The 27,869-nt window shown below is 40.5% G+C and overlaps 1 protein-coding gene across 3 annotated transcripts; it reads right to left on the bottom strand.

The window, feature by feature from the left end:
* mdu (meduse) lies at positions 1–27,832 on the bottom strand. Of its 3 annotated transcripts, none has more exons than XM_064684564.1 (5): positions 27,694–27,832; positions 27,247–27,309; positions 1,762–2,810; positions 1,582–1,704; positions 1–732 (listed from the first exon to the last, which is right to left on the bottom strand). In XM_064684564.1, exons 2-5 carry the CDS (start codon positions 27,265–27,267, stop codon positions 483–485), a joined length of 1,443 nt encoding a protein of 480 aa, XP_064540634.1. In that variant the 5' UTR covers positions 27,268–27,309; positions 27,694–27,832; the 3' UTR covers positions 1–482. The 3 variants fall into 3 exon arrangements, with proteins under 3 accessions (XP_064540634.1, XP_064540636.1, XP_064540637.1); XM_064684566.1 differs by lacking the exon at positions 27,694–27,832 and adding an exon at positions 27,495–27,515; XM_064684567.1 differs by lacking the exon at positions 27,247–27,309 and having other exon boundaries at positions 27,694–27,780.
* Positions 27,833–27,869: the final 37 nt, after the last annotated feature.

The raw sequence follows: 27,869 nt of genomic DNA on the forward strand, positions 1-27,869 counted from the left end.
TCGATTTAAATGAATGTTTTATTAAATCGCTTTTCGCAAAATTGGTATCGCATATCGTAAGTACGTATGTTTTGTATAGCATTATTGTATACATATATGAACGCGTATATATGCAGGTAAGGTTATATTCAATAAATTATATAGACAAGTCGGGGCCGAAACTTGCACTTGAAACACGAAGGATTATTTACAACAGATCTCAAGAATTTTTACATACACGTTTGCATAAATTACAGAAACACAATTGTTTTAAGTACATGCCTTTTAAAAATACTAATTCGTTGATCGTATATTAATGGATCCCGCTCGATCCAATACTATATACGTTATATATCAGCCCAACATGGCTTTACAAAAAAAAAAAAAATAATTGTTGTTTGTTAAGGGACTTTCTGGGGTGTTTAGGGGGGGGAGGATTGATTTTGTTTAGTGCTTGGGACATTACAATAATAATTTGGTGTGCTTTGGTCGCCGCCAGCTCTCTAGATGGCCGCCTCAATGCCCTCCGCATTCTTCTTGATCAGGCTCTCCCACTGCGCGATGAGCCGATGCGAGGAGGGCGCCTCCTCCGGCGTCAGGTCACAGAGCTCGGCCAGGGACATGGCCGGCCGCATGCCAAAAGAGTTGGAGCCAGTTGTGGTCAGCGCATTATTGCCCCCATTCGACAGGACAGCGGCGGCGTTCAGGCTGCGATTGCCCAAAGACTTGTGGCCCATCAGCTCCAGGTCGTTGCTGTCAAGAGAGCAGTGGAAATACGTGTGAGTAGTCAGCTTTAAATGAATAATACTCACTTAGAGGCAAAGGTTGAAAGCACAGCCTGATGCGCATCCTCGAAAACAAGCCAGAAACCCCTAATATCTGACGACCTTAACAAATTCCTAACTTAACAATTCCCCAATGCGAAATCAAAACCAATTGATATTATGGATCTAAGACTTTTTTCCCCCTTTCTTCCCAATTCCCTACCCCAGTACTTTATTCACATAGAACTTATTGCTTTGGGAATTGCTAGGAAAGGAAGCTCGTTAGGTCCTTCTCTCTAGCTTCTCAGCATATTTATCTATCCTCCATTTCTTTCTTCCTTGCCTCTCCCTCTTCAGTTAATAAATTCGTAGGAATCGAAGGAAGGGAAGCAAACGGAAGGGATCTTCTTGGGTACTATGAGACAATGTTTAATTTGAATGGAGATCCAAACCTTCTACTAATGCTGACAGCTTATTCCCAAACATGTCTATCTACCTTCCTTATACCCTTCCTTTCTTCCCTCTTTAAAGAAATCGAAGAAAGGGAAGAAAACGGAAGAGATCTCCTTGGGCACCTAGAAGAATAATGTTTGATTTGAATGGAAATCCAAACGTTTTCTTAATGCTCCTCCCCCCTCCTTCTCTAGCACTTTTTTTGCAGATCTTTAAGAGAACTTATTCCATTGGGAATGCCTAGGGCGGAAAGGTAAGTGAAGCTCCTAGCCCACAGACCTACAGCTTGAGCTTTTTCTCTTCAAACAATCCATGCTACTTTCCAGCTGCTCCGAAAATGTGGCTAACCCTTTCCGAATTCCCACCCGGACCAGATAATGCTCACCTCTCTCTCTCCAGCTCCAAAGTAGATTGTGCATTGCGCAATTTGCCTGGTCCGTAGCAGTGCTCTACCTCGGAGTCGTCGTCATCGTCATCCGCATCGGCCTCGTCGTCGGTGCTCAGTTGGCTGCAATGGGGAAGAGTTAGCCCAAGGATGTCTCCCTTAAGGTTGACCGGCACTTACAGCTTTTCCAGCATGTGCTGTCGGTTGAGTTTGCGCAGTCGCTTCAGCTCCGACTCGCGCGATTTCAGGTCCTGCAGTTCGCGCTGGATCTTCTGCTCGACGGGCACATAGCCGCGTCTCAGCGGCCTGCCCTCCGAGTCCCGCTCGATGGCGCCCTGCGAGAGGGTGTTCGTGCCATTGCTGCTGCTGCCGATATTATTGTTGTTATGGTTGTTGTTCAGGTTCAGGTTCAGGGCCAGCGGCGAGCTGCTGCCGGACTCAAGGAAGGCGAGAGCATTGCGCGTGTTCAGCTTGAGGGTCGGGCTGTTCCCATTGGGCGTCAATGGCGACAGCTGGCCGCCGTTGCTGCCCCCAACGCCGTTGCTGGCCCCAACGCTGCCCAGCTGCAGCTTGCCGTGGGAGGCAATGAAGCGCTGCATGACACCCTTGGTGGCGCCATGGAAGGCGAACTGTCGCTTCTGCTGCTGCAGCTGCTGGGCCTGGGTCGGCGCGGGGCTGCGCGTCATTAGCTTCTGCTGCGGCGGCTCCGGCGTCAGGTTGTAGCAATTGGGTCCAATGTAGCGCGACTCCTGTCTGCCCGCCAGGCTCAGCTTCAGACCGGCTTTGCCGTCCAGCTTGCTGCTGTTGCTATTGTTGTTGTTGTTGTTGTTGTTGGTCTTTAGCGAGGAGGCGGATATGCCGGAGTCATCCGAGTGCTGCTCGTCCAGGCTCTCCTCCTTGTGGCTGTTGCTGTTCACGCTGGAGGCCAGCGAGGGCGACTGCTCCTCGCTGGGCACCAGCAGCGCGGTGACTGCCGCCGGCTGTGCGGTGACCAGAACGCCCTGGTCGACCTCATCCTGATCCTGATCCTGATCCTGTACATGAGCCAGTTCCGATTCCAGTTCGCCAGCATTGCCATTTAGCGTGGCATAGTTCGCCTCGTAGGCGGCCTCCACTTTGATTGGAGGCGTGGCTGTTAGGGCGGCAGCCGTCGCCAGCTGACGGTACTCCTCCTCGCGACGCACCACCTCCTTGATCTCCTCCTGGATGCGCATCAATGGATCCATTTTCTATAAGAGAGAGAGAGAGAGAGAGAGAGAGAGAGAGAGGGAGAAGGGTTAGGCAATTCGATCTGTTTTAAGTGTGTGTGTGTGTGTGTGTGTGTGTGTGTGTGGCAAGCAGGAAGTGATCCGATTACCAATCGAATGTAATCGAAACGACGCGCAACGAATGCCAGCCAGCTGGCCAGCTGGCCAGCTACAGTAGAGACTGCCTAAGAGCAACCAATTTTAATTGGAGCCATCTTTAGTTCATGAGTTCAACTATACCCTGTAATCAATAGCGAGGCGTAAATGGGCATGCAATATTCAGCGTGCGTTTGTCAGTTCTCTCATTCTGCATCAGTTACGGTAGAGAGTGCCTACGAGGAACAAATTCTTATTTATTTTTTATAGGGTATATCGTAATCCGACACAAATTTGTATCTAGAATTTGAACAATTTCTCCAGATATTTCAATATTTTAATAATAATTTAAAAATAATAAAATTAAATAATAACTAAATTAATCAGTTAAGTTCGTTAGTTCAATAGAATTCTTTGAGCATGGCAAAAAAGTTCGTTCCACTTAGGCAGGCAACACTGTAATTAGTCTTTTCAAGCGTACTGCAGCCTCTGACAATTACGTGATGAACTCGAGATGCTGCAGCTGCAGTTGAGGCCCGCAGATCTGGATGCTTTACAGAGGGTGGGAGGGAGGGAGGGTGAGGGGCAGAGGAGAGAGGGGAAACGAGCAGATTATCGAAGCGGCTTGCACAATTGAACAAAGCGGATGATGGCCAACAAAATGACAATAAAAAGCCGCAGACAAAGCGACACCTAATCAAATGCAGGCAAAGCAGTTGACAGGGCGGGGGCAGGTGGGCTGTCAGGGGCGTGGATGGAAGGTGAGGTAGAAGGATGGGGAGGGGGGACAGCTGAACGAACGTAACGTGAAGCTCGCAGAGCGGCTTTTGATGCGTGCGATCGCAAAAGTTGCGTGACATTTGGACGCAAATTGAATTCCACCCAAAACAAAAGGCTTAAAGCACACTTGAGGGAGGGGCATGGTAGGGGGAGGGGCGAGGGGCGAGGGGGGGGGGGGTTGCTAAAGGGGGACCAAACTGTTGCATTGTTGCTTGTGGTTCAGCGGTGGCAACACAGCTCGTAAAAATGCTTAACATATACGACAACAAAAAACAAACGAGAGTAAAAGTGTTTGAAAGTAAAAATCAACAGCAACAATAACAAAGATAATAAACAACAAGTTGTTGTTGTTGTTGTTGTTGTTGTTTCTGTTGTTGTTGTCACATATTATGGATGATGGGCGTGACGAAGGCGACCTCAAAGTTATGACATCGCATATGCATTGAAGTAAATGAGAAAAATGGAAATGGAAATGAAAAATTGTAAACGAAAACGAAATTGAAAATTGGAAGTTTTTAGTGGATGCGGTTGAACGGGCTGTGTAATTCAATATGTGTGTGTGTGTGTGTGTGTGTGTGTGCGTGGGTGAGCGGGGAGGGAAGGGAGGTGGAAAGCAAGGCGGTAAAATTCAATTATTTCCATTTCATTAAGGAGTTCAGCTAGAGAGAAACCTTACAAAACTGGCAGACAACAGGTTAGAGAGAGAAAGAGAGTGGGTAGAGGGAGAGAGAGGAAGGGTAGAGAAAGGGGAGAGAAAGTGGATGGTAGATAAAGGGAAATAGAGAGAGAGAGGGAGATCTTAAGTTGACAGATATAGAAATAAAGATATCTACATATCTTGAGATGGATAGAGATAGAAGATAGAAGGTTATATAGATATGGAGAAACCATTAGAGACGAAGTAAAAGTTATAAAAGGGGTAGGAAGAGAGAAAAAGGAATAAAGAACATATGCAGGTAGGAAGACATAGAAAAGGAGCAGAACGTAGAGATAAAGATAGAGATAGAGATAGAGATATAGAGATTGATATAGAGAAAAGGATAGTTTTTAAGATAGAGTCACATATGGAGACAGAGAAAAGGATAAGAGCAAAGTTAGTGATAGAGCTAGATATATAGATATTAATAAAGAAAGGGAAACAAATAAAAAGTAAGTCATACTTGGAAAGAAACAACCTTAGCTTTAAATAGAAATAGAGAAAGATATACATTATGAAATATAGATAAAAACAAAGATACAAAAAGAGACAGAAATACAAATTCAGATGCAGATACAGACAGAGATAAAGAAACAGAGGAAGATAGAGTTCGAGTTGGGGATCAAGATAAAGCTGGACTGAAAGATATGAGTTAAGTATAATAATAAATTGAACAAATTATTAAACGATGTATATAGGAACTAAGATACCGAAATAGTTAGAATCAACTGCTCGATAAAACGAGAGATATGGAAAGAAAACGATTGAGATAAACGCAAAAGCTGTCTTAAAGCTCACCAAGTTGTATTAAAGCTCTATTTCTGTGCTTTAGGTGCGTTTGATTGCAGTATCAGAAGACGATTAGAAAAAATTAAAGCTTCGAAGAGCTTTAATATCAACAAAAAGCCGCAACATGTTTACTAGAAAAAACACCTTTAAAAAAAAAGAAAGTCAACCGAAAACCTTGGAATACCTTCAGGAACACACGCATTGCACAGAGCCAGACAGATGGAACATCTGTTTTAATGGCGCATTCAGAATTGACAGTTAAATTAAAGAGCATTTAGCTTGAAGTTAACTTCATTGTCATCAGGGCATTATCTAGAGCCAGGCAGATCCAACAGCTGTTTAGTAAGTAGCACAGTTTAATTGATTACCGATTGCAACTGGCACAGTTTGGAGTCTTTGTTCGTGGAGCCACGCCAATTTTTAACTGCTAGTTAAAGTATTTGACAAGTATATGACTTACGCAATGATACAGTATTCACAGCGAAATCATGAGTGAAGTTGGCAACACTGCTAATTTAACAGCAATTTAAGCTGCCTGTTAAATATTGACAGGCAGTTAAGCTAATGATAAACTGCACAGTTGCAGGCTTGAAATAAACGGCATGTTAAAGTGCTTGCCAGCTTTGACAAGAACGTGAAGTAATAAAAGCTGCAAGCATGTTAAAGTGCATGCTAATTTGACAGCAACATGATGCTATTCGACCTTACCTAAACTGTTATACAGCAGGGCCAAGAAATGTGTAGACGGCAAGCAGAACAGCTGTTAAGTGCATGTCAACTTTGACAAGAACACGAGGTAACACATTCTTTGCGCTGCTTTACAACACTGCTCGGCTGCTGCCATGTTGTTTATGTGTTTGTTGGCCAAATGACAAGTCAATTAGCCGCAACTGCAGCAGACGAGATTTTTCTGTAGCTGATTTCACGATTCTTTGAGCAGAAAAATTCCAGCTGCATTTTGTGCTGATTAAATGCAATTTGCCGTCTAAACGCTTCCCCCAGCGGCGACAAATGGCAAAAATGTGCAGAAAGAAATGTGCCAGAAATGCTAGAAATGGCCAAGAGATGCCTGTCAAGGATTGGGGGAGGGCCGAGGCGTGCCTGTATGTCTGTATGTGTGTGTGTGTTGTGCACTTAGGTTAAAGATTTTGTTGGCAACATGTTGCGGGTCAGCGCATTGACCAAAAGAGGGCGCTAGGGGGCGCCTGAGGTCTGTATGTGAGTGCGTCAACTGTTGACTGTTGACTGTTGCTTCCGCATAGCTGTTGTTGTTGCTGCTGTCGCATTAGAAAGTGGCAGCAAATGTTGTTGCCGAGCATTTAGAGCCAATAAGTAGTCAGCCGCAGCTGCAGACGGGGCAAAAAGCCAGTCGGAAACACGGCCGCACGGCCGCACGGCAACACGGCAACAAATGCAATTTGCTTACATTTTGCGCGCGAGGCTCATCAAATTTTTGCGCAATTCGTTGCAGATTTTCACTCAATTGTGCGTTAAACAACAGCCGCAAACACGAACACCAACAGCCACAAAAAAAGCTAAACTGTCGTTTTCACTGGCAGCAACAAATTAAAAAAAAAAACATGCCGAAATGTACAAAACGGAAGTTTTGATAGTGCCCGCAACAAGTTGCTAGTTGCTGCTCGTTGGCAACATGTGACAGCAACACATGCACACACACACACACACACACATGTAACCTGCAAAGTGCAATGGCAGCAGCTGCCAACTTGACAGCTGTTGTTACCCTGCTGTCTCCCTTCTTTCTCTTGCTTTTCCACTTTACCGCAACTTTAAGTTTTTTTTTCTTTGTTTTGCTTGCAATAACGGCAATTGGGATAGCGCATGTCCAAGCCAAAGTCGCTGGCCCAAGCTGAACTCATTTGCATGTTGCCGGGGTCAACAGCAGCAGTAGCAGCAGCAGCAGCAGCTTAGCGCCTGAGCACCGCAAATTCATTTGGCTGCTCTGGCGCATGCAAAATGTGCCCAAAGATCAGCTCGGTACACGAAACAGCAGAGCACAAGAACAAATTACGAACAACAACAACAACAAGATGAAGAACAGCAGCAGCAGCAGCAGAATCGCAAAAGCACAACAGAACGTGACGAGAAACGTGACCGTGACTTGCTCTCGTACGCTGCTTTGCCCAACGCGCTCTCCGACAACGTGCGCTCTCACGCTCCAGCACATTTACACACTCGACGCTTGCTCCACTTCTAGCAGAAGAAGCATAACAACAATTGGCAGCGCAGTCGGCGTCGGCAGCGCAGCTAGCTGAGTGGACACCGCTGCCTGGGCTATCGTTTCCAGGCGAGTGATCAGCGCATTAGCATGATATTCATAATGTATTTAAGAGCTGCTGATGATCATGTTAATGCTGATAATGAAGTTTGATGATGCTACAGCAACAAAAACGACAACAACAACAGCTGCACACGTATTTGGGGCAATTCATTTAACGTTTTTTGTTTTGGCTATTTTTTTTCGTTTGTTTTTGTTTCTGTTCCTCTCAGTGACCGACGAAGCTGCAATCGAAGCGTGCAAAAACAAAAAGTGCCAACAATGCCAAATTGATGTGCAAGAGCAGCAGCAGCCGCAGCAGCAGAAGAGAAAGAGAAGAAGAGCGAGAAAAAAAAGGGGGTGTGTACTCAGATTTTTGGCCTGCTAGGCATTTGGGTCAACAGCTAGAGCAACAGCTATGATAACATTATGTTAAGCTTAATGCTAATGTTAATAGCGCTGTTGAAAGGATGCCAAGCCAATAAAAAAGTACTTCAATTGTGTGCTTATGCCTCGATGGGCGTGGCAACTGCCCGCCGGCCAACATTTAAATTGCCGTCTCTAGTTGTTGATTTTCGCTGCACGCCATTTGCATTGCCTCCGCTTATAACCCCCTCCACCCGTCTCTCTCTTTCTCTGTGCGGTCCGCTTCCCTCCTTGCGGCACCTTTCTAACATCGCTTATCGCTTTTTACACTTCTTTACCATCTTTCGCTCCGTTGGCAGTTTTCTCTTAACAGCTGAGAACTGTCAGCATTTCTTGTGAATATCATTTATAGCTTCTAGCTTTGTAATTTTCCACATTTTTTTACCGCCCATCTTTTCAAGATTAACTGATAATCTATCCACTTTAAGATTCAAATAAAAAACAACGCGACTTGTGTCGAAGCTTACTAATGACAAGTTGCCGCGAATCGATCCCGGAATCAGCTGTATAACACATTTCTGAGGAGAACGATCTTTAGATTAATCAAGGAAAAATTCTTTAAAAAGTTTATTGCTTTAAGAAATATGCCATTTGACATAACCTCAAAGATTTTGTTCAGTTGTTTTCTTTGTTTTCTCGCCACATCGATTTGTTTTTCATATAAGGTTTATAAGATCTCAGAACTTGTTCTGTTATCCAATTGATTTGAACTCAAATATTTCTTTATTTTTTATCCCAATGTCAACTTTTTAATTTTAAGTTTCTTTCTGAAGTTGAAACGTTTCTTTTATAAAGATTTATTGTTAGTTTTCTTCGGCCTGAAATGGGTTGGCAAAGAATTAGTTGATGTTAAAGTTCTTGGAAGACAACTTGGAAACATGTTTGTCATAATTTGATTTAATTTTATATGCTTTGTTATTTCAATCTTAAGTGTTGGGACTAATTTACTTGGAAATTAAGTTTCAATTCAAGTGGGCGTTTGCTTTCTGGAGCAAACGCTACAATCTTCTCATAAATTCTATATAATCATATCGTATAACAGATACAGATTAGTTGAACAGCCTCGGCTGCCCGGCCATTAGCTCGTTCTGCAAAAGTATCTAGAGCATTCGCTAGTTTACCTATTATTACTAGGCCTTTATGCTTTATCGATTATCGTCTCGGTTCTCTTTCGCTTGTAAAACAAGACACAACAGAAATCAACACCTCCTCAAGCGTTTCTTTCGCTAACTCCAACACACACACACACACACACACAGATGCAGATACATAGATACATAGATACATAGATAGATAGTCATAGATACTCGCAGTTCATGCGATCGACCCAGTTATTGGATAAATCGTGATCTATTCTCTTGCAGCAACAACAACGAATATCTTCAATCTTTGGACAATTCGATATCTGAGGCGGATGCACTTGGAGCATGTGTCAATTATGACGCCATATCATGAGCATGTTACAAATTACCGTTATGCCCGAATTGCTATTATTAAGCATATTCACCATGGGTAGGTCGCGGCACACAGCCTGGCCCCAAATCTTGGCCAAATCTGTAGCTTGGTGCACAAACCAAGTCACGTCTCGCGACTGGGCCAAATTGCTAAACAAAGCGAAAAGAAAATAGAAAGATAAATATACATATATATACATCTATATATTAATATTAGCGAATATTACCCGGCTTTGCTCGACACACGCTTTTTTTGCTAGATTTCTAAAATACATTTTCACAAAGATCTTTAGAAATCAGTTCAAGATCGATCGGATTACAAACGATAAAATATCACACCTATTTTCCACACTTTCAGGTGAAATTTAACAAAACCCCGTGCTAGCGTACATTTAAATCACAGAACGTAGCTAATGCAGTTGTAAATGCAGTCGGTACAAATAGTTTTATGTATAGGGATATACACACATATATATATATTATACTAGCGATTATTATGCAAGAGAAACGATTTCGTAGACAAAAATGTCTCATACAATCGTATTTCGCGAGTTTTCCACACTTGCGGGTGGAATTAGCCAAAGTTCTGTCCATTACGTAAGGGAACTTAAGTGAAAATCTCACATCCTCAGCGTTGATCATCAATCAGTTAATCAGTTAATCAGTCAGTCAATCATGACAAACAGTTTTTGTATAAAAAGATATATCAATAGTTAAAGCTTTACTTAGCGGGCTTTTCGTGAAGGTCGTTGTAACTTTACGCAATGCCTAAAATATGCTGCTTAGCTATTGTTGATTTTATTTATTTCTTCAAGTCAACTAAATATTTTCCATTTTCTTATCTGCGTGACTTTATGGATCGGCATTGGGCACTACGCATTTACGTATATGTACCTAAGCAGGCGTGTGGACAGCTATTTACCGAAACGAATTCGCGATAAGCGGCAAATTGATAAAAATACCAACAGCAACAAAAATAAATATTAAATAAATAAATAGAGAAATAAAGAAATAAAGAAATGCCTGCGATTGGGTCATTTGGCAGGCAGGCTGCGTGACCGGGCCAAATCAAAAATCAGAGCTCTTGTTTGCCAATTGAATTTCGACCGGGTCACGTTTAATTGATTGCTTAGCTCATCAGGTTAAGTGCTCGCTGACGCGTCTCCCGTCAATTTGCGACCAGTTTAGGGGCGTTTAGGGGGTTTTCCAATGCGAATCGCAGTGTGATTGAGTCAGGCAGAGGTGCGAGCTGTGTCTGTTAGGGTGTGTTGCGGTTAAGCCTTATAGTATAACAGTTGTATAACAGTCGCACTTAAGCTTAGCACATTTCAACAGAATTCTATTCAGCTGCGAAATGTAATAATTGACCAAGTATTCTGAAACTTGCTTTAGATGAGCTGAATTCAAGTATAAGAGTTTGACTTCTCTTGATTTTGCATATTTATGCACTTGTCTTAAGTTACAGTTACTTTAAATAGTTGAAAATTAATAAAACATAACAGTTATATAGAAGCCATTTTAAGGGAATGAATATTTAATTATATTATGAATACTATATTATTTATTATATTATTACAAAAGCCCATAAAATCAGCTTTTGAAGCAAGTGCTTCACGTATAACAGCGGGTCTAGTAATTGTTTTTCTAAATTTAGCTAACGTCAGCGATTGCCGTTACTTTAGATATTTTGGGTATAATCATTGAACAATGAGATATATGTATAACAGTTTGATAAAAATGTGCAAGGCTAGTTAAATGTAACTTCTTACTGCAACATACATTCGGAAGAGCAACATTTAAGAATAGTAATAGAACTCACATATAAATGTTAAGGAATTATAATATGTGTATAGCAGTCGTATAAAAGCCGTATAACAGTTGTTTAGCAGCTTTAAAATAGTGCTTGTAGAAGCTGTAAGCAAGCGGACATCATTTAAGATGACTTCATTTAAGATGATGCTGTATAACAGCCATATAAAAACTGTTTTACAGTTGTATAACAGCTTTCAAGTCGTACTTGTAGATTCTATAAGCAAGCGCACATAATTTAGGAGCTGTTCGCTGTGAATGACAATTGTAAGCAATATGTTGTGTTGTATAACAGTTGGGTATAACAGTTGAAAGTGTCCAATGCCACATGTATGTGCATTTTCAAATCAAATTATGTCACCCAGCGTCTCTTGCAAACTCTAAACAGCGCATGCCAACGCCCGATGAGGCCAAGCAACCCAGAAAACGTGCTCAGCATTCGCAAAGGGGCAAACAGCGAGGGAGAGAGCGGGGCAGAGCGAGAGAAAGAGAGAGGGAAAGCAAGACGGGCGTTCACATTATGTCATGTAGTATGACAGAAGTGCAACAAGTATAACAACTGCTGTTGCCCTGGGCCATTGACATGCGGAGAACAACTGGGCAGCAGTTAAAGCCAAACGCATCTAGATACATTTGTATCTGCATCTTAGGGGCTTGCGTGTCTGAACTTGAAACGCGCGCTGGCGTTTTTTTTATTATTATTATTATTATGATGATGGCCCACAGCAGCAGCAGCAGCCGCAGCAGCAGCAGCTGGTAAAAGCCACGCTACATGAAGCACGTAAAAGATACAGATACAATGCCAGATACATGGCAGCCACAGATACAGATACAAGTGCAGACGTCTCGGCTCTAATGTAGACGTATCTCTGATAATTGCCGTGTTTTTGGGGCCGCTTCTTCTTGTTTGGCTTGTAATTAAAACGTTGCTTTGCTGTCGCTTTTGATTGAAAAATGTTGCCAGAAAATGAAACAATAACAAAAACAAGAACAACAACAAAATGAAACAAAACAATGGCAAATATTTGCGGCACGTTTGTCGCTTCAGATACAGATAGAAGCACTAGAGGAAGAAAAACAAAACTCTATTGTAAACTGAGGCAGGCTCTTGTCAATTTTTTAATTGAGTTGCTTTGTTCGGCCAAGGTAAATAGCGGGAGGAGGGGGGCAAACAAATAAGATACAAGACCCTGAGAAATAGGTCCCCTCCAACCATGTTATTGGCACCCATCAGATCTAGCCCATGTTTATAAGCTTGTAGATCAATTGCATTTAGTGGAACACATATATACACATATGTATATACAAATAGGAACTGAGTCAGTCATGTGATATGAGAGTCATCTTGTGATCGGACTCAGTCATGGCCATGCTGATTGAAAGAATAGACCAGATGGTTCTTAGTTATCCGACAGAAAAACCCATCTGGTCTATTATCCATTTAAAATTAACAATCAGACACGATCAGCTTAGCTTTTCTCAGGCATAATGTTTTGACTTAAAGCGGCTTTTCTGATCAGCATAAAGTAGTTCAAGATATCCTATAGAATTGTCTTTGACAATTGAGTTTATTCCGAAAAATTTAAGCAATAGTTAAGCAATTGCATTTGTTCCAATATGTAATGGACCACATGTTTTTCTCTTTGTCAAATTAAAGTAATCTCAATAAAGTAATCTCTCATTTGAAAGGTAAGCTCTGAGACATCAGAGACATCATTAGAACTAATCAGTCGTATAGCAGTTGTATAACAGTTGTATAAACGCTTTTTAACAGTTTCGTACAAGTGCTTATGAGTACTGATTGGTCAAAATCTATGGTTTGTACTTTATTAATCACTACAATAGCGTATAACAGTTTCTTAGCATTATAACAGCTTACACTTTAAGCATCTTTTCGCAGTACAGTAAGCATCGAACTAGATGGCAACACTTTTGCTCTTCGTCATAAAGCATATAGAAAAACAGTAGACCGCTCTCTCTAGCAACTGTTATACATATAATAAACCTCTTTAGCAGAAAGAGAATACCTTTTAGATAAAAGAAATCATACAGTAAAGTTCTTAAGCACAAAACAAAACCCTTTCAGATACAAGTAATCCCCTTTAGCGCTGCTCGCATTAAATTCTACCAAACTTAAGATTTACGCATAACAATAGCCCGGGAATATGTTGCTGGAGCTGGAAAACCCACTCGTTAGACAATTTAATGCAAAAGTGAAACCACTTTTGTGGCACTTGAACCAACTACATAAGCTAGTAACATCCCATTCAGTGTGGCCAGACCGGGTTGATCGTATAATCAAGAGTTTTTTCATTATTTTTTTCTTCGGGAAAGTGCGGGGCGGGGCGACTTTAGCCGTGGCCTTAATGCCAGCCAGCATAATGGAAATACAAACTGACCGTTGCTTGATGTGAACGGGATTTCTTTATATTTTTTTTGTGGGGCAATTTAAGCGATCTTAGCTTACGGTTAGCTTACTCAACTCCCACCCCCAACAGCAGCTGGCCAGCTGTCAGCTGTGAGCCCTCAGCTCTGCCGGCATGTATGAATGGGTTTTCCATTTGAATGAAATGCCGGTTGCCCACGGTCAGCGGTCAGCGGACAGCGGACAGCGAACCATCATGGGGCCCAGAGAGACTTGGTGCAGGGTCTTGAATTGCGTTTTCTTCTTCTTCTTCTTCTTCTGCTTGTTTTATGACATTTAGCGGCTTGCTTAGCGGTAAAGTGTTTAGACGTCTTTAACACATGCTAACTGCACTTTATAAGCGTCATATTTTGTGTTGGCTCAATGCGGATTGTTTGCTTTGGCATGTTCATAAAAATTATCATTATCATAATCATTATCATTATCGTTAGCTGGGCTCTTGTGAAAGGCCTCTCCCTCTGCCACACGCTCTCTCTCTCTCTCTCTCTCGCTCTCGGTTAAGCTAAATACCATGGAAATTTGTCATGTGCTCCGTGTGTTTGATGATGCCTTTCACCCACGTTTACACTTGAGTTTGTTTTAACCAAGTGTTAAATGCGTTTTGCAGGTCGCTTGGTGTGCAAAATGCCAGAGATTGTGATTTATAACAGTTTTATAACAGCAACAAAAAAAACTTGTTGTCATAGTTCGATTAGAGCAGATAATGCATACCGATATGTGCGAGAGCTCAGAAATCAAGGTATGACGAGCATATAACAGTTATATAAAAGCCACATAGAAGTTTTATAACAGTTGGCAATTAAAGAACATGCAATAAGTTCAAGTTATTTTAGCAAGAAATAAGAGATAGAATAGAGATTATTGGCAATAGTATAACAGTTTAAGAGTTTAACAGTTAAACGTTAGTATACAAACTAAACAAGCTACATATTGCCATGTGTATTGAAAAGAGCTTAAAATTTGTCGTATAACAGTCGTATAACAGTAAGTTATTTCAAAACATGCTGCAAGTAAAAAGTTGTATACCATTAGTATAACAGTATAAAATATAAGTATTACAGTTAATTCATTGTATAACTGTATGATAGTATACAAATATTGCCCATGCTTGTGTATATTGCTTGAATAACATTTGTATAACAGCAGCCTATGGTTGCAAAAGAGTTGTTTCGCTTTTGTAGTCAATTAAACAATCATTAGAGTGTTTAAGCAGTTGTATAACAGTTTGCAAAGCATTTTAAGCAGCGCACGCCTTAAGCAAACGCTTTGTGGTACAGTCGCCGTCAAGCCAGCTCACTTGCCATTTTGTTAGTCGTTTAGCATGCAGCTCAACTGGCCTAGTTACACTCTACTAACCGCTAAATACTGAGCCAGAGGCAACCAGGCCCAAAGCGTAAAGCCCAAATTAGCTAAATTTCAATTTGGCGCAATGGTAAAAAGTATTATAATCTTATACGTTTTTTTTTCCAAAGTTAAGCTAATTTAAACAAATGTATAACAGTCAGAAGACTTTCGAAGAAGAAAAAAAACTGTATCCAAATTGCGTTTCCCACGCTTTTAGAAACAAAATGGCGACGCTTGATGACAATGGGCAAGCGCAGCAAGCTTAACGGATTAAAAAAAGAGAGAGAGGCAGAGAGAGAGAGTGGGGGAAAGGGAGGGGGAAGGGGAGGGGGAAGTCGGACAGTCGAGGGAAGTGAAGGCAAATAAAACGCCAAATCATGTCACAAATAAATAACTAACTAACGCAACACCAAAACGAAAATGCAAATGCAACATGCGAAACAGACAGACAAAGAGTGGCAGAGGAAGAGAAGGAGGGAGAGCGGCAGCTAGATATAGTTATATGCAAGCCATAAGTGCGACTTCCCAGTCGCCGTCTATTTTTTTTGCATTCAAATTAACGGGGCCCCCTGCTGTCGCAGCTGTCTTATTTATGTTACTGTGTTCGTGATGATGATGACGATGACGATAATGATGATAATGTTGACAATGATGATGATGATAATGTTGATGATGGCGCTACTTAGTGTATATGACCGTTAAGCAAACCATCAGACAGGCAGGCAAACAGAGAGACAGACGGCAGACAGACAGACAGACAGACAGACAGACAGACAGACAGATAGACAGACAGACAGACAGACAAAGAGGCCAGCACACGTTCACAATTGACCAGCAGGTTGGCAACTCTGCTCAGCGGAAGTGCTATAAACACACACACAGGCACACACACACACACCTTGACTGCTTCTTCGAATGACAAACTAATCATTCGCTTGTTAACACATTTTACAAATTCAAAACACTTTCAAAAACAAACGAATGCAAATTGCGCGTTTCAAATCAATTCCAAAATTCACGCTTTTGCGTTAACCCAAACGAATGAATGAAATGAATGCAATTCACTTGCAAATACCAAGTATTTGGTTGGTGCAATCAAATTAAAATGAAGGCATAAAAAGCATCAAATCGAATAGTTAAGTATATCGAGCCCATATAAGCCCATATATTTGTGGGCTCAAACAAATGAAATGCAAGCAAGTACCAAGTGCTTGGTAGAACCAAGTAAGTCGGCCACAAATGAATACACTCAAACACAAACGATTAGCATATTAAGAACAAGTTAATTAGTGTATTACTGCAAATTGCCTTAAAGCATTTTTACTAAAAGGTGTCATGGCTTAAGATCCAAAAGAAATCAACATACATCATTTGGCGGCTCTTCGAATATATGTATATCAAATGTTTATCAAATACACGAAAACTCGCTAGCTTCTTCTTGCACATATCGAAACTCTCAAACTCAAAACCAAATGAAATGAACATTCAGTTGTACTTACAAGTACTTGCAAATGAATGTCTCACAAATTTCTATTTTTTTAGCGTTCGTTAATTCATTTTATTTATTCACATTCTCTATTTATTCGATGCATTCGATTCAACATTCGCACCATTCACAAGTTACAAGCAAATGCATTAGGCTTTCAAATGTATTTGCAAGTACTTGAGTGCACATAAATTGCTTTTCTACTGCCTGGCGCACAATTTGCTGATTGTTTGTTTTGCTTTTGTGCTTATCTAGCGGCAATGATTGTTTGCAATAGCCCAAAATAGATGCGTTTATGACAAATGTCTATTCGCAAATGTATATTTTTTTTTTGGCAGAAACTTCCCCCGGGAATTCGATTGGCCAAATTGAATGCACGTTGTCTGCGGCGGCCTGAGTCATGGCAGTCGGGAAGGGCATATTTTTTTTTATAATTAGCGCTGGCATTTCAATTACTTTTTTGTTGTTGTCGTTGTTATTGTTGTTGTTGTTGTTGTGTGCAAACAGCCACACGGTAAATTGGTAAAAAGCCAAAGTGCCAGCAAAGTATCTTATCTGGTTTCCTTTTTGCCAATTGCCGAAGCGCTGCTCTCCGCGCTTCTCATTCGCCGTGCAGGTGCGCCATGTAACATGGCCTCGGTGCAGGCATTATCTGAACAAGTGCCACTATATAAGGTTCAAATAGTTCATGTACATATATATAAATATATATATATATATATGTATACATGTAGTGCAAGTGGGAGAGGGAGAGAGGACAGTGCGAACTTGTTGGCGCCGCAGCGATCCGAACGCATTGTGTGGAAATCTACGCCTGATAATGCCTTATCAGCTATCATTTTGTTATCGATTATAGAAACAAAAGTTTGGTTTTGGCTAAATAAGTGGACGCCTGGGCCTTCATGTCTTTCAAGTTCAGCTAGTTGTTGGGGCTCTGAGTCATTGGCAACGCTTAAATTTACGACGCTTATCTCAGAAAGAACTTCAACAAATTTTAAAAGGAAGGCAAAGAAAAAAAAACACAAGACAAATTATAGAAGCATTACACAAAATTACATAGACATGAACTCATCCGCGCTAAGTGGTTCTTACTCACATTGGTTGCTTGCGAACTAATCATTTCTATAATTGATATATAATAAATCGAGAAGGTCTGCTTTAAAATCAACCCTGTACCTTGTACAGTTACGCGCAAATAAGTAGAAATGACTGCGACTAATGGAACTTTTGATTAGATAAACGCCGATTTGGCTCGTGTGTGCTTCCCAAATGCCAATTGACACTCAGTGAATGCGGTGCAGAACACATGTTAAATGGAAATATGGATTCTGGTGAGTTTCGGCTTTGTGTATAACAGTTGTAGCACAGTCTCTTAAGCTTGCTGGTTACCTTTGAAACAATGCCAGCGATTAAATGTGCTCAAATATTAACTCCTGGGTTTCTTGTAGCCTGTTGTTACCAATTGATCCGCTTCAAATAGACGTGGAACGTAAGTTGTATAACAGTTGGAAAATCGTTCCTAATTCCAGCTGTTCATTTCACATTGACGCCTATAGAAATGTGATTAGATAAAAGACTGAAAGCGCTTCTGGCAGACAACAATTTGGCGTGAAAAACATGATTTATTTAAATATAGACTCAGACGCATTTGAGATATGCATTTAACAATCGTATAACACTTGTCTAACAGTCATATAACAGTCCCAAACATGGTAAGACCACTTGAAAGACAACCAAATGCTGTAGAAAAATAGTTTAAGTAAATATGGAATCGGCCATGTTTTGAATATATTTTCAACAGGAGCAGGACAGCCGTATAACAGTTTTACAAATAGAAGAATAGCTGGCAAAAGAAATGGGCAAACATAGACTTCTTGTAGAAACGCGTTGTATGACAACCGAAAATATCAGTATTTTTGTATAACAGATGTATGACAGCAGTATCGTACGACACTCGTTTAACAGCTGGCCTTGCAAAAAACAACCGTATAAGAGGTGTCTAAGATCTCTATAACAGATACTTTACAGCGAAATCAAAGTCGTATAACAGCTTAATAATATTGGGTAATAGCACTATTCTAAATAAGCATTAACTTAACAATCAAACAGTATGCGCTTAACAGTTGTATACCAGTTATATGTAGATATATAACAGCAGCATAGTGGTCGTATAACAGATGTATAACATTCACATGATGAACGCACGTATAACAGTCGTATAACGTTCGTTTTACTGTCATTCAGGAGCTATATAACGGTTGTATAACAGTCTCTTAAGCCTGCAAACACCCCATTTGCTAATTGACTTTGTGTTTTACTCACGAGTTTTGCAATTTTATGTGAATTTAATGCGCGCCCCCCCACAAAACGCTAATTAGCCCAACGCCCCTGACATTGATGGATAGAGTTGCAGCCAAATGTGGCATATCAAATAGATAGATAGATAGATCTATGCATATTATATTTATACATAATGTATACATATATATATGTATATGTATATAGGTAGATCCAAACCATATGTTGGAGTGCAGCTGGAATAGCTAATGCACTTGATAAGCTATCAGCGCGATTGGAACCTTGACTTATATAGCCCGACAGGCGGCCATATCTAGAAGTATATTTACGATTTTAGCCGGCACGAAAAAAAAAAGAAAAACAATTGTAATTTCGTGGGCAGCCTAGCAAATTGCTCAGAAATACCAATGGCAAATGCCATATGGCATACGGCAAATGCCAAGTGCCATGTGCCATGTGCCATGTGCCATGTGCCATATATCATATCGGGGCCCATTCAATTGGAGAAAGTGCCAGAGAGTTGGGCGCGCATTGTTAGGCATTTGATGATGGAAAATGCGACACGCTTTGACTCTTCGGCTCATTGTCGTCTGCCATTGACATTTGCCAGCCTGTTGCCGCTTGCTTTCATTCAAATTCAATGCACTCCGCGCCGCGGGTGGCAACCCTGTCTGTCTGCAGCCCTATACAACACTGTGCGAAAAGTAAAAGCCCAACAATGCGCCTTTTGTATGCGACCAAGTTACAAATTATAATTAGCGCAAATCGTAAGAAAAAATATAAATAAAATGCCTTTTACAAATTGCCAAGCAAAATTCCAGACACAAGTCCCCTCCCCTCCCCCCTCCCCCCCACCCTTCTCAAACGCCCACTAATTGATACTTTTACCATATTCATATGTGAATGCAATCGGCTGAGGGAAAACGCGCAGCTGCTGTTGTGCCTGGGCTCTAGCTAATTGAAAGAGAGAGTGTGCGTGTGTGTGTGTGTGTCAGTGTGTGTGTGTGTGTGCCACAGGTGTGTGTCTCAGACTAATGACTGGTCGCAGTCACCCATTTGTGCCAATGGGTTAAGGTTGATATGCAAATCCGCAGCCCAATATGCGATCTGAGACAATACCATAAATTGAGGCAGGTCCACAAAAAAAAACAAAAAAAAGATGTGCATTTTGCATACAATGCTCGGCTCGTAATGCCCAGTAGAAAGCCTCGCATAAGGCCAACACGCGAAACTAATCAAATCTACAATTTCGAACAATGAAAATGCATTCAAAACTAGATAAACAGTTCACAAGCGAGAAGGAAAAAAAACAACACTCAGACAGACAGCCACATAAATTATAAGCGCATATAAGTTCATAAAAAAAAAAACAAAATGAAATCCGATCGAAACTCGGGGTCTTAAAAGACACACTCGACTTGACAAGCAAAGCAAACATATGGAAAGACGAAAAGCTTCCAGAAAGTGAGGCAACTCAAGAAAAATAATAACAAAAAGAATTTAGAGTGCGATATTTGGGAGTAGCCGACTAAAAGATGCCCTAAGCCCCAGCGCAAGGCTGCTTTTACACACATTCTAGCTTCGGTCTATACACACACACACACACACACACACATATACGTATACACTATATATACGCATAGCCATATACATATACATATATTTATATACAGATACAAACTGATAGATTTGCATATGGACTTCGGTTCTTATAGTCCGATCCTTTTGAAATTTGCAGGACTACTATAAAGGAAACTAGCTACGATGTTCGTAACCAGCTGACATAGTTAACGATGTTTGCCTTCAAAACCTTGTTCCAAAATCGATATCTATCGATAAAATAAAAATAAAAGAAGTTATCGAAAGAAAAGAAGATATCTAGCTCTCATAATTAGTAATAATTTTATATCTTTCGATATAATGAAAATGAAAGAAGTTGTCGAAAGAAAGTAGATTCAATTTTAAAGTGAATTTCAAGTCTTAAGCTCTTGTAGTATTTGAATTCGCCATAGAAAAATTGCCATAGAATAATTCAACATTTCATACTTCCAACAATCTACATAACAAATATGCTAAACCTAGCTGATCGAGTCGCTGAGTTCTAATAGATTTCGGTAAATATCTTTTATTGTTGCGGACGGGCGTGGAATACTTATATGATAAACGCATCAAGAAAACCCAAACAAAATGGTCTAGACACTTCCAAGTCTCCGTGTCTCTGGGTCTTGGGTGTGAATGGCAAATGGGGCTTTATGATTATGGGGATGTTATCACAACAACCAAAAATATTGTTTAGCTGTGGCGATATACGATGTACGAGGCGCTGAGTTCAAACCAATTAACAGCTTAATTAGCCATTTTAATAGCTCTATATAGAGTACATAAAAGAATAGAATTGAAATAAATGAGAAACTATCTCAAATAAGAAAACACTTCAAAAATGCACAAAATCAGAATCATGCTGAAGTTTAAACATTTCATACAAGCACGTTATGTAACACTAACAAAAATAGAAACGTGTAGTTAATCAACACTGCACTCACTCTGCCTTCCTGTAGTTAAATGAGAAACTATCTCAAATAAGAAAACACTTCAAAAATGCACGAAATCAGAATCATGCTGAAGTTTAAACATTTCATACAAGCACGTTATATAACACTAACAAAAAAAAGAAAGAGTAGTTTATCAACACTGGACACACTGTGCCTCACTGTTGTCTTTACTATTTCCAGCTGTAGCTGGCGATTGCGTCAACCCGCAAATTAATCGCAGGTCGTGAATCAATGAAACCAAAAATAAAACCACACAAAAATCAATCGAAAATTATAGCATACACGTCTATCTGTAACTCTGACAAAAGCGTGAGGCGCACACACTCGCACACAAATCAAAACTCGTCAACTAATTGCCGTCTATTTACCAGCAATTATGCTCAATGTGAATATAGCTAGCGATTATACATATTCATAGACCAGAGCATAAACCAACCTGTCGCGGATCTGACTATGAGATAATCGCGAACGAGTCGAGCGCCTGTGACGATTTCTTTCACTTTGATTGTGTTGACATGGTTATTTCTTTCTTCTTTCTTTTCGGTTTGGCTGGCTAAATTGATTTCAGTGTTATAAAATACAAATAGAGAGAGAGGGGGGGGGGGGGGGGGGGGGGCTATAAAACTATTAAGTCAGTCGTTGGAGCAGTGCAACGGTAAATGTTAAGCGCTGCGGCAATTAATTAGATACGCGACTGCATTATGATAGATCTGAGCAAAACATAAATACATACAAACTTATATAGTTCAGTTGAAAAACTTTCAAAAAAAAAACGGAAGGGGCGACATGGAGGGGGGGGGGGAAAAGTTGCATTGTTATGGGGCGGTTTTTTTTTTTTTTTGTGTATTTATATTTTCTTTGCGTCTCGTTTTTGTTTTCTTTAAGATGTGCGCCTAACGGTAAGCCCGTCGCATGCATAACACATTCACAACACTACAAATAAAACATTCACTTTTCAACACTCCGCACTCATTTGCATTTTACGATATCATTATTATGTTTATGATTGTGCGTATTTCGAGCATTATGCATTGATTTCGTAATCTTTGGCTTTATTAAAACTCGCAGCTCTTTCAGCTTCGGGCGATCTTTTGATATTGTCTTCATTCATTGCCAGAACTGACCAAAAAACAACTATTTTCTTTCGAGTGAAATTTATGATGCATAAGCTTACGTTTTATTTGCCATTGTTTACGATCTCAGTGCAAGCGAAATGCAGTCGAAAGTGGGCCTCATAATTCCCGGAAGAACAAAGAGCAATACGTATTTACCTAGCTGTACATATTTACCAGAACTCAATGGGCACATTATTTACCCAATCTTTCAGCCTGTTTACCCGAGTTCTCATTGGCGGGGCGATTTTCTGGATTTGCGAGCAAGCAAAGCTGTAGAAACATCATTTGATGATATACGAAAATAGCTTTTCCACCTCTGATGCCTCAGTTTTTCGGCTCGTTGGCCAATTCCCTTAGCTCGGGCATTTCGTTAAGGCTTTATCACAAAAACAAAACATTTTCATTTCTAATAACATATCCTGCCTTATAGAGAAGCTAAGGTAAATGTTTAGTTTGACAATTTATGATATCATTAGTTTTGTCATTAGTTTTATTTTTTTTTAGTTTTGACAGTCTTTCGAGTTCCTTCAATATGAATATGGAAAATATTAGGAAGTATTGGACTTCATTTCAAATTTCCTTCCTTTAGAATATATAGCAATAGTTTTAATCTGAGTTGATTTCAATATTATACTTGAATGATTCTTGAGCTCTTGACAATTTGTTTTCTACTTTTTCCTACACAAATTCCGCTTGTAAGGCATGAAAATATATTTTAAAGTAAATGTCCGAATTTGAATGTCAGAACGTGCTCTTGGAATATATTCTCCTATCATTTTCGAACTTAAGATTGCTTTTGTAAGGATTTTGATATATATTTTTCTATTCATCTTCAACAATATTTAGCATAATTAACTAAATAGTTGCCTATACATAAATATACTTTTAAAGACACTTGGCCGTAGAAGCCAAGCTTAAATTATTCTCACACTCTTTTGATACGCTTGCAGAGGATATTATGACTATGTCATGGTATGTGTAACGCTTAAAGTCCATAAAGTATATATATTCTTGACCAGCATCAACAGGCGAGCTGATATAGCCAAGTCCAAGATATCTCGACTAAACGCGACAGTCACAATTTAAATTATGCTGCTTACAAATCTTATCAATTTCTCATTACTATATTATATAGCTCTATTGGAAGAATCGGTCGCAGGAAGAGTTGTTGTATGACAAAATGTTCTGTTTTCCAAAATATTTGCATCAAACTCAGCATTTACTTTCACTTCACTTTTCTCACATATCTGCAAAAGTGTTAGATAAATGTCTATAAGAGTATTCAAAATTCGGCATGCCGAACATCTTCTTATTTTCTCGTTCTTATATTCATTTTTCCATAGATGCACATTTTATGTAGAGCTGCTTTAAAGATGGTATTATCCAAGAATTCAATTGCTTAGCTTTGGCTCTGAACTCGATTTATCTGAGTTCAAATTCGGATTGTCTCGAGCTCAGTTGATTTCATTCGCAGCTCCTTTTTGCAGTTTCTGCTGCTCCAGTTCTACTCTCAGGCATGGCACTCTCTCGCTCTCCCTCTCTCCCTCTCTCTCTCTCTCTTTATACCCGCTTTTAGCCTCACTTTGGCAGAAACTCAACATACAATATCTCGCAAGGGTCAAGTGTCATTGAACCAGCCATTGACCTCCACCTTCTCTCAGGCTGTACTCCCCATTATGCACCCCTCTCTCTTCCCAACCAAAACAGCCCCTCCCCCCCTCCCCCCTCCCCGCTCACCCATCGCCACACTCAACGCTTTGCTCGCCTCGACGATCGCCAGCGACAAGTTTCGAGTTTGGCGCATTTTTTGTTTGTTTTTGTTGTTGTTGTTGTTGTTGCTGGCGTTGTTTGCGTTTTTCATTTGTCTCTGTTTGTTGTTTGTTGTTTGTTGTTGCCTGTCCCCCCACCCCCACCCCCCTTTGCTGCTCATGCTGCTGCCCATCTAGCTGCCTACTCCAGACGTAATTACAGTTGAGTTCTTTGGTCCGATACGCCTTTGGCTCTTCGAGAGGCTTTCGGGGCCAGAGTTTTGGGACTCGGATTTGGGCTTTGGCTTTGGTTTTGGTTTTGGTTTTGGCTTTGATTACAGCCGCAGCCATCTTCAAATGGTTTCAGTGTCTTCTTCTTGTTCTTCTTCTTCTACTGCTAACAAGAGCAGGTAGCCAAAGCGCCTCTCCCCGCGCTTCTCATCCATCATCGACTTGCCTTGTGTTTAGCCTTAATTATGGGCTTTGCGATGATTGCGCATTAAATTTTGTTTATGTTTTTTTTGTTTTTACTTTTTGATAATATTCAATTTACATTTTGAAAATAAATTTGCAGCCACAATCGAAAAATAATGACTTTAATGGCCATTTATCGGGCTGAGCCGCGGCTGAGCTTCGCCTTTGCATCCGCATCAGCATCTGCATCAGCATCAGCATCTGCATTTGCATCTGCATCAATTTGCTTGACCGGTTTTTTTTTTGGCCATTTTTACTTTCAATTGGCGGGCAGCGAAAACGGCTGCGAGAAACGAGAAAATTCACTTTGACTGGTCAAAAAATTTGTCGCCGTCTGAAAGCGAAATTTCAACAGCCCGCAATAATAATAAAAAAATAAATAAAACGACGAAGAAATACAAATACAACAAATTCTAACCGGTTTTTGACAGCAGGCATAAAACAAATGCAAATTCACGTAAGTTAGCAGCTTTTTTTCTGGAGGAAAAAATTGTATCAAAGAACTGAAGTACTGGCAAAAAACTTAAGGCAGGGCAGGTTAATTGGGCTTAAGAATAAATGGGAAAAAAGCAATATATTACACTCAAGAGTCTAACTTGGGTTTTCCTTTTTTTTTAACACAGAAGATCTTTGTTCTCTTGAAAACTTTATTTTCTGGCTCCAAGATTCTCGGCATAAGACTAACATGGACGGATACGGTTGATTCCAAATTGTGGTTGTTGATTTGATGGACTTTAACCTGGTGAAAAAGTTATATCTAAAATGTTTAGACAAGGGATGGATATAACAACAATATACCAAACTAGCCCATATTGCCCGGCCTTGCTCAGTGCACTTTTTTTCCATTTTAGACAACAATTTTTCCAACCATTTTCCGCCCGAAAAAACTTGTTGCAAAGAGGTTTTAGGTTGCAAAAGTTAAGAGTCAAAGAATTGGGAAAAAAAATTGAAATTGAAAAATTGATACAAACAAATGAAAGTAAAAATTCTGAAATTGCTTGAGATTTAATCAAAGTTATCCTTCTGCACAAAAGGGAAATTCAGTGGGAACTCTACAACTTTTTGTTGCCAATATCTGGCAACTCTGGCCAATAATTTGCCAGCGTTTGTTTAATGTGGGCACATGTGGGTGCCTCTTATTGCAGCTCGTGACAATTTGTACTCCCCTTCCCCTTCCCCTTCCCACTCACACACACTGCTTATCTTCCAGTCTTCCAGTCTCTCCCGCGCGCTTGCTCTTGTCATTTGTGTAGCATTTTTCGTTAAGTTTCATTTATTTGGGTCATGGACAGTCATCTTCGGTCGATAGCGCCCTCCTAAGCCCCCCCTCCCCGCCCCCTTCGCGATCATCTCCTCTAAGTTGTCTCCCCCCCCCTGCGTCAGTCTACCGCCTGTTTCGATGTGTTGCCAGCCACTTTACAGGTTTTTCGACTTTTACTTGCAACTGCAGCAAGGCTAAATGCAGCATTTGAGCCCGTCCAGAGACAGCTTTTGGTTCCGTCTCGAACTTGGACTTGGCTCATAAACATTTTTTGCTCAGGCGCAGGCAATTTATGTTTTGTTGCTCCTCTTCTTGTTGTTGTTGTTGCTAAATGAGTTGTAAAAACAGCTGTTGATTTATGTGGTTGTTGCTCTTGTTGCTGCTTGGTTGTTGTTGTTGTTGTGGTTGCTGTCACTTCTGGGTCGCCAGTTTGTTTATCGAACTTGGCACTTGTGGCACACTTGTGGATACAGATCTTTATGTGCTCATCCCTGGCTTGACAAATGGCTGCAGCAGCAGCAGCAGCAGCAGACCCAAAAGCAAACAATAGAAGTTTTCGGGCAAAGAAATCGCCCGAAGAAATTTCACTAAAAGCAACAACAACAACAACAGCAACAACGCGCAACAGCCAAATGTTGCCATGACTTTGACTTTTGCGGCCGCCACACACACAAAAGCAGCCGAAAAAAAAAATGATTATAAACAATGCCCATGAAACATGAAAGCAACTGCGGCTGAGGCCAGCAGCATTTGAGCAGACGCAACAAATAGTTTAAGAGAGCAGCAGAAAAAGAGAGCTTCGAACAGAGCCACAAAATTTGAACAGCAACTGTGCAAATAGTGCGAGGACAACAATAAAAGCGAGCCAAAAAAAAATAATAATAATGAATAGACAACAAAATTTAAATGAAAAACCAAACAAACGAAGACGAAATAAACGTGTACAATGAGGCCGCTTGTTGTTGCTATGATGATATTCCAGAATCAGTCAGTGGAACGTCACGGCACAAGAACCACCAACAGCAGCAGCAGCAGCAACAATAAAAGAGAGCACGGCGAGTTCAACGCACAGCAAAGTCAAAGAAATGAAGTTCAGCAACAAAAGTTGCACAGGATGTGATCCGCAACAATGTAGCCGAGGACACTAACAACATGCACAGCAGCAACAGCAACATTGACAGAGAGCAGAGCGAGTTCAACGCACAGCAAAGGCAAAGAACTGAGGCTCAGCAACAAAGTTGCACAGGATATGCGCCGCAACATTGTGTTCGAGGACACTAGCAACATGCACTGCAGCAGCAGCAGCAACGATCGTTTTTTTTTTTTTTTCAGCACTTTTTACATTTCCAATATTTATTTGATCTATTTCGCTTAGTTTGCACTCACCTCGTCGGCCTTTTGCTGCATTTTGTCGTTTTTGTGTGTGTTTGTTGCTGTTGTTGTTTATTGCTGCAAAAATAGTATTTATGGCAATTAAAAAACACTGACTGAGTCCCCAAAATAAATGTGTAAACAAAACGAAAACATACAATAAATAAAAAAAAGTTATGAAAAAACAAAAGTTGAAAAACACTTTCACTACCAATAAAAGTAGAACAGTGGCGTAAAATAATAATAATAATGCCAATTATTACAATTGTTATTGTTAAACAGTTGAAGTTGATGTTGGTTTTTTCTTTTCTTTTTACTGCCGTTGAATTTGTTGCTTTGTTTTTGTTCAATGTGCGCGCGCGCAACACAAGACGCAAAACGCAAAACGCAAGTGTGACAAGCAGTACAAAACAAAAATTAAAAAAAATAAATAAAAATACTAGAGAACAGCTAAAGACGAACCGTAACGTAACGAAAATGTGTTAACAACAAATTGAAATGCGTGACAGAGGAAAAACGCGTTATGCACGACCAGCACGCAGCGCAGCAGAATAACAACTGACGGCACGAAAAGCAACTGACGATAAACACTGCAGGCAAGCGCAGTGGAAAAGCTCAGAAGCGAACGAACACACTCA

This window comes from Drosophila montana, unplaced genomic scaffold, assembly GCF_035044405.1.
Source record: "Drosophila montana isolate Dmon_TW-CO22-7 unplaced genomic scaffold, ASM3504440v1 contig_2781_1, whole genome shotgun sequence".
NCBI classification, from domain to species: Eukaryota; Metazoa; Arthropoda; class Insecta; order Diptera; family Drosophilidae; genus Drosophila; species Drosophila montana.

Coding starts and splice junctions, on each gene's coding strand:
- mdu (XM_064684564.1), bottom strand. CDS start 27,267: ATGCAGCAAAAGGCCGACGAG. Junction 1,705..1,761: donor CAGCACATGCTGGAAAAGCT/GTAAGTGCCGGT, acceptor TCCCCATTGCAG/CCAACTGAGCACCGACGACG. Junction 733..1,581: donor TTGGAGCTGGAGAGAGAGAG/GTGAGCATTATC, acceptor CTCTCTTGACAG/CAACGACCTGGAGCTGATGG.